This window comes from Heteronotia binoei, chromosome 1 (genome assembly GCF_032191835.1).
Source record: "Heteronotia binoei isolate CCM8104 ecotype False Entrance Well chromosome 1, APGP_CSIRO_Hbin_v1, whole genome shotgun sequence".
NCBI lineage: Eukaryota > Metazoa > Chordata > Lepidosauria > Squamata > Gekkonidae > Heteronotia > Heteronotia binoei.
Window position 1 is genome coordinate 183,194,122 of NC_083223.1, and position 13,611 is coordinate 183,207,732.

The 13,611-nt window shown below is 43.3% G+C and overlaps 1 protein-coding gene across 1 annotated transcript in view; it reads right to left on the bottom strand.

The window, feature by feature from the left end:
- Window positions 1-528: 528 nt before the first annotated feature.
- MOCS1 (molybdenum cofactor synthesis 1) overlaps window positions 529-13,611 on the bottom strand; it is an 80,559-nt gene continuing 67,476 nt past the window's right edge. Inside the window, exons 10-11 of the mRNA XM_060245063.1 lie at window positions 13,274-13,321; window positions 529-5,406 (exon numbers count right to left, since the gene is read on the bottom strand). Of these exons, the coding sequence (XP_060101046.1) occupies window positions 4,541-5,406; window positions 13,274-13,321 (914 nt within the window). The 3' untranslated portion in view covers window positions 529-4,540. The remainder of the gene's footprint in view (window positions 5,407-13,273; window positions 13,322-13,611) is intronic.

The following is a 13,611-nucleotide window of genomic DNA, read 5'->3' on the forward strand; positions in this document are numbered from 1 at the left end:
ATCAGAGGCTTACCCATTTGGTTACTGACTACCAATTAATCCGGCCATGATGACTTCAACAGTCCATCCTTATCTTCATTCTGCACTGAGTCAGCTGTTCCAATAGGCAAGAATATACAACCTGATATACTGTTGGTAGACACCCACAAATATTGCTTAGTTCTAAAGAGACAGGCTGCTTCAAGATGTTTTGGAAAAGGATGTAAACAGATACTCACTGGGTAGAGTCTTCAGAGTCACTGTTTCCCCCAGTGACTTTTTACACTGACCTTGAGCCAGTTACAAGTTCTCACAGAGCTGTTCCGCTCAAGAGCAGTTCTGGGAGAGCTCTCTCAGCTCCACCTACTGCACAGGGTGTATGTTGTGGGGAGGTGAAGGGAAAGGTGATTGTAAACCTCTCTGAGACTCCGTCAAGTAGTAAAGGGTGTGGTATAAATCCAATCTCTTCTTCTTTCTACTTTCATATGCTTGATGCTTCATTCACAGTTAAAAGAGACAGATATGAAAATATGCATGCATGTCCTGTTACTGATTGCAAGTACAATTTATTAAAAGTCTAGTACAATTTAGAAAAGTTTCTCAATAATATCACCACAGCAAAGTTGAGTGTAAATAATTATTCCCCAATTCCATCACTTATCTAGAAAACATACTTACACTATATAACATTTTAATGTCAAAATGGTTGTGCATAGTTGCCAGAGTTAATCAGAGTGTTCAGTTATGGCATCAAAAAACACCATTAAGTCACTTGAAAAGTAAATAGCCTCCTCCTGACACCAATCAGAAGGTCACTTTGCCAAATTCTTAAACCATATAGCCCCATGTACTCATCGACAGATAAAGTTCAAGTGCAACTGAATAAAGAGCTTCATGTCTTGATAGAATAGATTTGTGAGATCCAAGTCATGCTAACAGCAGTGCCTTCTTCTGATGCAAGGAGTCTTTGCCAGAAGAAGACTCAGCCATTACCAAAGAAAGGCCCACATGAGCCACCATCACTGTTAATGCACAACATGTTCAACATGTTCAGAGCCAGTTCCTACATTAAATTTTCTTTTCATGAAGTCAACTGTATTTGTAAGCCCTTTAAAAAGATGTTGTGTCACTGCATTTAAATAAACTTTTTAAAAACCCACAACATGTACACCCTTTATAGGTTTCTCATAGAGAAAAGGAAGTCCTTGGCATATGTGGGAACTATATGATCTTGATCATTTTAGAACCTAATCTTTGGAACACTACTAAACATAGCTTTGTGATGTTTGCAAGTTCAAGTTCCACATCATGCCCATGGCTCTTTTGTTACACATTGAAATCAGATCTGAATTGCAGCTTTCCATCTGTAAGCAACAGGGACAAGACTGACCAGGGCAGACTGGCCCTTAAACTTACCAGGAAAGTTACCGCTAGCTGGCTAGAAGCAAGCTGGCCTCTGTGATTGCTGGCAGCAGTAGATGCGTTACTAGGCTGAAGAAAAGATAATTGATGTAGGCCCAGTCTAAGCTGAGATGCTCTTGTGGTGCTATTGGGGTGGACTGGAACCCCCCCAAAAAAGCTCTGGAGCAAGGACAAGTTACTCTTGTAATAACTTATCAACACTGATAATTTATCAACCACAAAGAATACTCCACTGGGAGCAGCATTCATAGAAACTCCACTTGTATATCCTTGTGCAACTCAGCAGCCTTATACTGATTCAAACCATTTGTCCACCACGGGCAGTACTTTCTACTCATACTGGCAGAGGCTCTCCAGGGTCTTAGGCAGAGGTCTCACACATCAGTTACTTCCAGATTCTTTAACTGGAACCAGAGGTTGGTCATCAGGACTTTGCACAGCCCTTCCTTGTGGCTTTCATCAGATTTGCATAGGAACCCTTTCTGGTGGATCCTGTATGCTTCCGATAGGCATTCAAAGCATTTATTATCTGACAGAGGAGATCAGGACTAGGACATCAGAGCCTAGAATAAAATTTTGGCCTAAATATCACATTTCTTTCTTAGCTACAGATGATCTCTGTATTATTTAGCTACCCAAGGAGTGTACTCATGGAAGAAGACCTGTGCTGCTCTTCAATGTACATTCCTCCTACATCAAAAATTGCTATGTAGACAATAATGCAACATGTAAAGCAATCTTGATAACCCATTTCCATTCAAGGAGGCTGGCCTATTTACTTAACTCTTACTTATTTCTGTTCGGAAAGATAACTGGAGTAAAAACGAATATGGAGGAACAGACACAGGAAACTAGGTTTTTTTTCTTTTAAATATCATTAACTGCTTTTTCAATCACTTTAGTATTTTGCAATAGCTGTATCCTAAAATAGAAACTTTAGTGCATAAAATCCTGATTTCACCTATGAATCAGAGTGCTTTCAGCTCTCTAATTTATCTGCTTTTTGACATACACACTCTGATAAAGTTTAATTTTCCATTTATAAGCAGAATAAACCACTTGAGGGTTTAGGAAGAGATAAGAGCTTTGCAGCAACATTCAGATGCCTGTACTTGGATACACTGGAGATTAACAAAACAAAAGTATATTATAAGAGCATTTACTCTGGTGATTGGGTACCCTTGGAGAAGGAGCACAGCCCCCTCATAACAGCACTCCCCCCACCCTGAGATGGAGCTACATAAACAAATGCTGATCTTGGTTTAGTTTACACTTGGTTTAGTTTGCAACCATAACATGGCATGGGCCAAGCTGTACTGAGTTTGCTGGAGCTTCCTGATAAGAAGCTCCCCCTAGCCTGACTTTTCCCTGCACTATTTACAAGCACTGAAACATTTTTTTCTAAGGGTTTCTATAGGGCAAAGCATAAAAAGATTGCTCAACCTCTTGGCTCAAGACCCTGGAACATCCTTGTTTGTTGCACACTGAGGGGCCAAGATTTGCCATACACTCCTATTAAGATAATTCCCTGCCGCTCACTAATTGCTTCATGGGTATGTCAACACTGTTCAAATATCTCACAGCAGGCAACTTGAGATGTAACATATGCTTTTATGAAAAGTTCCTTGGTTACTCCCAGAACAAACCATCATCATCTCAAAGTAATTTATTTGCAGTTAACTGAAGTGTATATACAGAAAGTAAAGAGTTGTGTGCTCAACAAAAGGAAAAAGACACCAAAATGTCACAGCTGCCCTTTATTAAGCACAGCCCTCAAACTGCTTTATACTCAGTCATATTTGCCTGAATGCATTCAGAGCAGCCAAGAGGTTTCAAGAATCACCCATGTAAAATCAGGATGAGTCTTCCTCATTATCAGCCTTAAAACTAGCCACACACTTCACATCTCAATGAAGGGACTGGGGCAGCTCCCGAGTAGGTGGTAGAGACTCACCTGCTGGGTTGCAAGTCCCACAGAGCTGGCATTGTTGTTGTTGTTTGCTGCTGCTGCCTTTGGGAAGGACCTGCTGCTACTACCCATGAGGAGCTATCAAAGACACTGTCCTGCCACCTCTGCCCTTGCTCGCCAAGACAAACAGAAGGATGACAAGGAGAAATCAGGGAATGCTGGAGAAAATTCTGATGTTGAGAAGGTTCTAGGGAAAGAGAGTGAAGATGATTTTGAATAATGTTGGGAAAGGTAACCTTGTGAGTAGCTTCATCTCAAAAAGTATGGCTCCCAGCACAGTATTCATTTCACTGCTGTAGAGAAGACAAATAGGACTATTAACTTGGAATACTGCTTCCAGAAGTGTGGGAAGATTGGAAGAGGGAGACATCATCTAGCACTGCCAGATTTTGGGCTATATTAGGCACAATTTTATTGCCAAGAAACACTATTAATTGTGCAAGTTATTTAGCCTTATTAACACTGAGTGCCATTTTTTGTACAAGTCTCTCCACACACACAGCTGGGGACTGTGTCTTGATTATTTAGTATACATCTCTCCCCAGTGGACAAAGGATTTCCTGTATTGAGGACAACACTCTCTCATCTCAGTGTACTAAAAACTGCATTGGGCCCAAGTGGTCTAGGAAACAGCACCTAGTTTGTATTTTCTCATCTTGGGCCTAAGCAAGGCATTCATATAACGGCTCAGTAAAGAATCCGAACTTCCACTATTTTTGTTCCAGTCAGAATCCTTACAGCTAACCCTTAAGTAATGGATTCTAGTTGAAATCCAGTTGTGCTATGAAAGAGAGAAAGAGTTGAAATTCTGTTGTGCTAATGAAAAAGAGAACAACTCCAAGACTGTGAGACTGTAACCCTGTACAAAGACAATACATGAGGTGTACAGTCCAGCTGCACCTCAGTAAATTCCACAAACCTGAATACTTTAGCAAATAATCTTAGTAATCTCCTCCTCCTAACCAGTAATCTCTATGAGAAGAAGGCAACCAACCAGCAAGATCCAGGCCTTTCTATACAAGGAAAACAAGTGATTTAAGTGGATATCAATTCTATAGTAAAGTGACTGGGAGTTCAAATCACAGTTGTCAAAACCCTGATCCCTAGTTTGTGCAGCTGAAGCCTTTGATGCCAAAAATGACCTCTTGGGTCAGAATCTTCAGATACTTGCTAGCTTCGCTGGAAGTTTCCTCTCTGCCCTCCTTCCTTGCTGAGCAGTTTCACCTCTTCAATTACCATGTCGTGAGTGACTGCTTTGCACATATCATACACCGTCAAAGCGGCCAGGCTGGCAGCTGTCAAGGCTTCCATCTCAACACCCGTTTTCCCGTAAGTGCGGCACAAAGCCCAGATCACTACTGCATGCCTGCTCTCATCTAGACTCAGAGAAACATCCACCAGATTCAGTGGGATGTTGTGGCAAAGCGGGATCAGTTGACTGGTCAACTTGGCACCCTGAATCCCTGCAACCTGGGCAACTGCCAGCACATCCCCTTTTTTTATCTGGTTCTGACGCACCAATTCAAACACCTTCTTACCCAGGTGGACCACAGCGCTGGCAACTGCGGTCCTTTCAGAATCAACCTTCCTGCCCACATCCACCATGGAAGCCCGGCCCTCCTGGTCAATGTGGGTTAGGCAGTCTGAGGCACCAAGTATTTTGGCAGTGGACAGAGATCTTGAACCCTTCTCTTCAGGCTGGTTTCTCACACGGGTGTGAATGTCCCTAATCTTGTAGGATTTCTGCTTGGAGGGAGATATTTCTGCCCTAAGGCACTTGATGTCCAAACCAGAGCACAAGTTCTTTTGGAGAACACAATTGCTACTCAGCTGAGCTTGCAGAATTCCTGCTCCAAGCTGTCGTGCTGTGTGAGATCCTGGCAGGGCATGATGTCCTGTAAACAATTTTTTCTTAAATGTTTTCCCCACTGGCTGGAATAAACTTGCTCTTGCAGTCAGCCAGTGGCCCCCACCATTTGAAGTTCCTCGGTCCTGTAGGGCATCTTGGAGCAGGGGGAATGACCTTGATGCTGATTCTAGGAAAAGAATGACAAACAGAATATTCCAGAATCTAAAACATCAAAAGGTATTAAAAATTTTTATATGGTACTCTATAAATTACTATACAGCATGAAAATTCTTCAAGTGCTCAAAGCAAAACTGGATAAGTGTTATAGACTTGATTATGGTCAGTCTATCAACCCTGAAGTGGTAGCAGTTTATTTTGCCACCCGCTTTTCTTTATTCTAAGTGGGAACCTAGAAGATTAGCAGAAAGGCCTTACTCATGTGAGACTAGTGACAATTAGGCAAGGACAAGTGGGTTAATGTCAAAGGCAAAAGTGAAAAGCTCCATTAGGCTCTGTATTGCAACCCACAGACAGATCACTCATAAGGCTGATCTCTTTCCACTTCCATTCTTAATATACACCAAAGCATGGGAGAGGAACATCACAGAGTCAACTTCCCCTCTTTCAAAGCGAAGAACCAGAAATAAACCAGTTCTAACTACCTCAATAGTCTTTCCAGCACATCACACTTAGACCTTCTGAACAAAACTTCTGGCTGTTGCTTCAGACAAAGATACACAGGAAACAGTTTCAGAAGAGCCACATGCTCTTGCCAGCTCTTGCTGTCTAACAACAAGACACACCATGCTAGGAGCTTTGCTGCAGAGAGCTTAGATTCCCTCAATGACACAAGTTACTTCAGCTCTGGCTGGGCATTGTGCCATTTTAAGTTCCAAGTCCACTGAGAAGTGGCTCTCTCTCTGCCCTTCTCATTAATCCCTTGGCTGTGTCAATTCTAGAGGCCAGTGCCAGGGACCAACTCCAAAGCAGCATGTTAAACATAGTGGAAGCAATTCTCTTTATGAGCAGAAGAGGAAAAAGAAGAGAGAAAGCCATAGCTAAATCTCTCTTAATAATGATCTACAGAAATTAAGCAAGGCTTGATACAAACTTGAGTCACAGAGCAGCTCTTTAAGAGGAAGACATAAAAGGCAAATTTAAATATATCATTTGACAGTTGTTGACTAAGGGGAATGTGGTACTGCTTTGGAAACTCAGGAGCACTGCATGCTTCAGTCTCTGCAACTGAGGCACAGAAGGTATGTCAGCTAAGACTGATACTTGCAAGTCCGCTGGCCAATTGTGACTAATCAATGTGGAGTCTGTACAGTTGTCTTCCTAGATCTATTGCAAGCACACTACAGGGGGAAAAAAAAAAACTCTGTCTGGTCATTTCAACATGTCCAGTTCCTATTGGGAGCATCCAACCACTCAATACTCTGGAAAAGTTTGCCCAAAAAGCAATTCTTGTTTCAGTTTCTGAACTTTTTCCACTCTATGGATTTATGAAGCCAGCTCCTCCACAGATCATGAGCCAGAAGTTTCTTGCAATACTTTGTGCTCTTCCTCCTGAGCTTACATTTAAAGGTGCAGCCCCCAGTTAAGCTCTGGAAAGCTTCTCCTGATGCAGTTTGAAGCCAAGAACTTGGGGGAGGGGAGACTTAAAAATCAGCAGAGTACCCAAATGATCAGTAGAGCAGATGCCTTTTATACACCAAGATATTCCTTTCTTAACCTGCTCTAAGGTGAAACAACCACTCTCTACTGAGGTGCCACACTCAAGGCTGCCTAACTGAACTGAACGGAATTTCTAGAGGCCTAGCTGAAAATGCTCTGCTACAACTACAGTCTCCTGGTTTCTACCTTCTCTGTGCTGTCCAGCTTAAGGAGACTCATTTGGTATCTACTTAATTTAACTTAATTATTTTCTGTACTGGTTCCTACCATGCAGAAAGTGCTCCCTGAGGAAGTATGGGAGGGGGTTTAAAGTGGTTTTATGGCATTTTGGTGTTTAGAATTATAAGTCACCTTAAGCCAGGGGTGTCAAACTCATTTGTTAGGAGGGCTGGATATGACACAAATGGGACTTTGTGGGGCCAGGCCATGAGTGTCATAAAATATGCCAGGTAGTGGAGATATAAACTTTATAATGGACACAGACAAACCCAATTAAAAGATATTTTTTAAAACTTAAAATACAAACATGCTTAAAACTCTTCCAATAGTTTAAGTTGGAAAGGTGGGGGACTAGCGGAATTTGGCAATGCAATTTTTAAAATAAAACATCAAGAAAAAGCACAGGACTCTGACTCTGTGGAAACAATGAAATGGCATTGTAAACTTCTCCCCACCAGTCTACTCAGATTGGCAAAGCCTTTCCAGTATAATATCCCCCTTTGGCTGTGGGTTCCCACATTAGAGTACTCACTAGGTTTGGTCCATTCAGGAGAGATAAGCTGGCTGAAAGCATGAACCCTTGTTTGCAAGGACACAACTCCAGGAAGCATGAGTTTCAGTTAGCTATAGGAAAGCTGAAAATGTAACCATCTCCACTCCATTTGAAACCACTGCAGACTACAGACAAAGCTGCAAGGAAAATGTGGAATGGATCTTTCTCCAGGGACACTTCAGAACTTTCTGCTAACATTTCTTCTCAGGTTAGCATGCAACAGAGTAAGGCTCCCATGTAGCTTGGAGTCATTGCTACATAATGCGCTTATTGGCTACGTATGCAGGACCGGTGCATGGCCAAGTAGGCACCATCTGGCCTAGGGGCACCACAAGACACCCCCTCTCCTCACGCCCCACACCCACTGCCTTCCGGACTTTGCAGAGGGTTCCCGAGGCCTCGGTGAAGTTGGGGAGCGTGGCAGTGAGTGCGCTCAGAGCCCAGCTCTGAGCACGCCCACTGCCTTCTGGACTTCACCGAGGGTTCCTGACGCTCAGGAGGCCTCAGCGAAGTCGGAGGCGTGGCAATGAGCATGCTCAGAGCCCAGCTCTGAGTGTGCCCATTGCTTTCCGGACTTCACCAAGGGTTCCTGAGGCTTGGGAGGCCTCAGCAAAGTTGTGTGTGTGTGGCAGTGAGTTGGGTGTGTGTGTCAGCAAGTGCGCTCAGAACCCTTCTGGATTTTGCCGAGGCCTCCCGAGTCTTGGGAAGCCTAGGCAAAGCTGGGAAGCGTGGCATCATTGGTGACGTCATCAGGGGGGCATATTCCACCCCTACCCCGTTTAGGCAGTGAGCAAGTTTTAGCTCGCCCACGAAGCCAGATGGACCTTCTGTGGCTTCAAATGGCTTTACGAGATCCCTGGCCCTCTGGTGACTCGTTGGATGAGCTGGTAGAGATCTGGAATAACCAGCTCTCCACAGCCATCGATGAGATTGCTCCCCGATGTCCTCTTCATCCTCGTTCACGATCCGCTCCGTGGTATACCCCGGAGCTGCGATTGATGAAATGGCGATTAAGATTACTAGAGAGACACTGGCGACGCACTTGCGACGAAGCTACGAGAACATCTTATAGGTCATTTATGTGGACCTATGCGATGGCAGTCTGGGCCACAAAGAAGACTTACTTAGCATCCTGGATTGCATCTGCGACCTCGCGCCCAGCACAATTGTTTAGTATAATTCGGTCACTAACAACTTTACCACAAGGTAAACCAAACGTTAGAGAATTGGAAATTGTTTGTGAGGCTTTTGCGAGTTTTTTCGCAGATAAAGTCTCGTTGCTCCGACGTGACCTTCCCGCCATAATTGATACAGTGAAAGAATTTGGGGCACCGAGCGCGTCTTCTGGTCCAGTTCTAGATTCCTTCAATCCACTCAGCCTGGATGAAGTCGACAGGATCCTTTTTGCTGTACGCCCTATGACCTGTGGGTTGGACCCATTTCCATCCTGGCTTATAAAAGCTAGCCAGGCGTTGCTACGTGAGCCACTACAAGGTATTGTCAACAGATCCCTGGTAGAAGGGATCTTTCCCACACCTCTTAAAGAGGCTGTGGTTCGTCCCCTCTTGAAAAAAACATCTGCAGATCCAGCCGTATTAGCGAACTATTGGCCGGTATCAAACCTTTCCTTTTTGGGTAAGGTTTTAGAGCGGGTGGTGGCAACTCAGCATCAGGGATTCCTGGATGACACTTCCTGGATGATCCATTCCAGTCCAGCTTTCGACCAGGTCACGGGACGGAGATGGTTCTGGTCGCTCTCATAGATGACCTCATGCGACATCTGGATTGGGGTGGCTCAGCAGTGCTGTTATTATTAGATCTGTCAGCCGCATTTGATACGGCTGACCATCAACTACTGACGAGCCACCTTGCCAACGTGGGGATTCAGGGTTCCACTTTACAGTGGTTGGCCTCCTTTCTCCAAGATTGGGGACAAATGGTGGTGATAGGGGAGGAATCATCCCAAAGACACCCACTTATATGTGGTGTGCCACAGGGTGCAGTTCTGTCCCCGATGTTATTTAACATCTATATGCACCCCCTTGCCCAGATTGTCAGGAGGTATGGGCTGGGATGTCACCAATATGCAGATGACACCCAGCTCTATCTATTTGGTTAAAACATTTTTTATTTAGTAACATATGGTAACAATATCTTATTCCTGCATCATTAATAACTTCTTTTTATCTATCCCATATATTACTTTCTAACCACCCCTCCCCCTGTTACTTGACCCCCCGCTGGTGTTATTTACTTATAATACTAATATTAAAAGGTACCCTTAACTAATAAAAACAAAAATTTACATTCTTCTTCCTTCTAAGACTTAATCATTATCAAAAATTGTCCAATGTCCTTTTATTTTCCACTCTTTTTCTACATATCTTCTGAACTTTTTCCACTCCATCTTAAAAGCTTCTAAGTCATAGTCTCTTAAAATTCTTGTTAATTTGTCCATTTCACTCCATGTCATAACTTTTACAAGCCAATCCCATTTCTTTGGTATTTTTTCTTGCTTCCACAACTGCGCATATAATGTCCTAGCAGATGAAAGCAAGTACCAAATTATAGTTCTATCTTCTTTTGGAAATTTTTCCATTTGTAATCCCAACAGAAAAGTCTCTGCAATTTTCTTAAATTCATATCCTAAGATCCTAGACATTTCTTGTTGAATCATCTGCCAATACTTTTTTGCTCTTTCACAAGTCCACCACATATGATAGAAAGAACCTTCATGTTTTTTACATTTCCAACATCTGTCTGGCATCTTATTGTTCATCTTTGCCAACTTTTTAGGAGTCATATACCATCTATACAACATTTTAAAACAGTTCTCTTTAATACTATGACACATCGAAAGCTTCACGGAGTTCTTCCACAAATATTCCCAAATTTCCATCTGTATTTCTTTTAAATCCAGCTCTATCTATTGATGAGTTACCAGTCCGACTGTACCCCAGAAAATCTAAACCTGGCTCTTCAAGCCGTAGCATCTTGGCTCAGGCTCAATCGGCTGAAGTTGAATCCGACGAAGACAGAGGTTCTCTACCTGAGCCGGAGTGGTCCGGGGGGGGGAGATCCTTCTGCCGGCTCTTGACGGGGTGTCACTAATACAGGCCCCTAAGGTCAAGAGCTTAGGGGTGCTCCTTGAGTCCTCTCTTACAATGGAGGCCCAGGTAGCAGCCACTACTAGATCCGCCTTTTTTCATCTCCAGGAGGTGCGGCAGTTGGCCCTTTTCCTGGAGCATGACAACTTAGCATTGGTGATCCACGCCACGGTCACCTCAAGAATAGATCACTGTAATGCTCTCTACATGGGGCTACCCTTGACGCTGACTCGGAAACTATAGCTAGTGCAGAATGCTACAGCATTGCTGTTAAGGGGGCTCCCCCAATGGGAGCACATTCAGCCAGTGCTGAAAGAGCTGCACTGGCTACCTATTGTCTTCCGAGCCCATTTCAGGGTGTTGGTATTGACCGTGAAAGCCCTTTATGGTCAGGGGCCTATCTATCTGCGGGACTGCCTTTCTCCACATGTTCCCCAAAGAGCACTGCGTTCAGGGACAAAAAATCTATTGTCCATCCCTGGACCAAAGGAGGCTAGGTTGCATTTGACATGAGCTAGGGCCTTCTCGGTGGCAGCACCAGTATTGTGGAATGCTCTCCCGAAGGTCATAAGGGCCCTGAGGGATCTTTCCATTTTCTGCAGGGCCTGTAAGACTGAATTGTTCCGACAGGCCTTTGATATCTAACTGGGAGAGAACTGCCACCTGACATCATATAGAGTACTAGGTGATCACCATCAAAAAAGAAGAACTCGTTTATATTGTAGTGATACAGAACCACGAAATGGTTTTAAAATCTTAAATTGTAATTATGTTTTATTGGTTTTAACTTGTGAATATGAATGTTGTTAGCCGCCCTGAGTCCGCTTGCAGAGAGGCCGGGATAGAAATTTAAAGTAATAATAATAATAATAATAATAATAATAATACCGCTTTTGGGGGGCAGCGGTGTGGGTTTTGGCCTGGGGCGCAAGAACCCCTAGCTCCAGGCCTGAACGTATGCTTAAAATTTAGGCAATTACTCTGGCTTTTGGGTAGGTTTCTCCACACCTCCTTCCAATTTTAGTATGTGTGCTGCCAAAGCAAGCACAGGTTTCTCCACAAGTCCTCATATCCAGAACAGAATGGGTTGAACCCTGATACTCAATACTTAGAGACAAGGCAGTGATTGTTTGGCATGAACAGAAAAAAACAGAGTATTAGTATGCTTTACTGGGCATGAGACACAGATAGGCAGGGAAAGATGCCTCTAGGATGAACACAGGTAGAGGAAGGATTATGGCAACATGAGGCACCCATTTCCTATAGTCCAGAATTGCTGGCTCACAAAACCCACTGGCTTATCTCCTGTACACAGCAGCAGCAACTCCCAGCTGCATTTTTTTAGCTTGCCAAAGTCCTACAAGTGCAAATTAACGTACAATAAAAACATACCAAGGGGGAAAATACATCTTTTAAAGTAAGCACTGATGTCGGACTAGTTAAAATAATCTGGCTAAAACAATGAAGGAAAGTATGGCAATATGTTACAATTAATTCTTTTCATAGCATTTAATTTGTGTGCAATGGAGGCTACATTCCCTCACATCCCTAACCCCCAACCCCCAGTGTGTTCCCCACCCGCTTCTATCTGCTTGTTCACACACTAGCTGGCTTCGTTATACAATAAAGCCTGAAGTCCAAATTAGGAAGCCTCTCTAGCTGTTCTCTGTATGGGTGCGCTAGCCTGCGTGTCAAGACAAAGCTGGCTCCTGCCTCTGCTCCGGTCACAGAACCCACAGTGTTTGGACAGAGAATGCCAGTGGTTAGTTTTCCCAGGATGCAGAATGCATGCCTGTCAGACCATATCCAGTTCTGAGCTACGTAAAAGGCTATAGGAAGACAGCACGCCATTCCAAAAGCAGCTGGAGGGACCCTATCTTTGTATCTAGCTCCTTCTTTCACCCCCCAATGTCTCACTCAATTAAAGGCAACCCCCTCCCCCTGCCCCAAATACATCTCAAAGTGCTAGCAGAGTGGAGCCTTTATTACCAGACAGTTCTTATATACCATGGAAGGAATAGCAGTGGATTGTTCCTGTGCCCGTAGTTCTCAATCCCTACTACATATTGATTTTTAAAATGATTGAGGGAGAATGAAGGGTCTGATCATTTTAAGATGCTCAGATATTACAAGGAGAAAAGCAAAGCAGCACACAAACTTTTATGGAATTGACAAGTGTCTGTCTGTCTGTCTGTCTGTCTGTCTGTCTATCTATCTATCTATCTATCTATCTATCTATCTATCTATCTATCTATCTATCTATCTATCTATCTATCTATCTATCTATCTATCTATCTATCTATCTCAAAAACATTCTGAGATAGTTGCTAAATTATGTATTTTCTGCCTGGTTTGGCTTACTTTCCTATCTCATCTAGAATTCAAATATGCTTAGTCTATGTTGGCGGTACAGTCACAGTTTTTCATGAGTTAGCCTGAGTTCCTTTCCAAGAGACAGGAGAATGGCATGGTTTAGTACGTACTCACTGTTCACCCACCGATGAGGATCATTGGTCTGTTCTTCATCTGAGAAATGTTGAACATGCCTGGGAATAAGGGAATGAATAGGCAAGAATTATGGACTCTCACAGAGTTGTAGCTGTGTAAGTATTTTACCATAAATGGAAATAGAAGAATGAATGTAACAGTGCAGATGGTGGCATTCAGAGTATCTAGGTTCAGAGCAAATTATATGCAAAAACAAAACAAAGTGGGCTTATATTAACAATGTATGTGCAAGACATGCAACTAGTATTATACTTGCAGGAAAGGTGCAGGAATTCTGGCCTTTGGGCCAGTCAGGATATCAAGATTCTAGGAAAAGCTTCAGACCCAC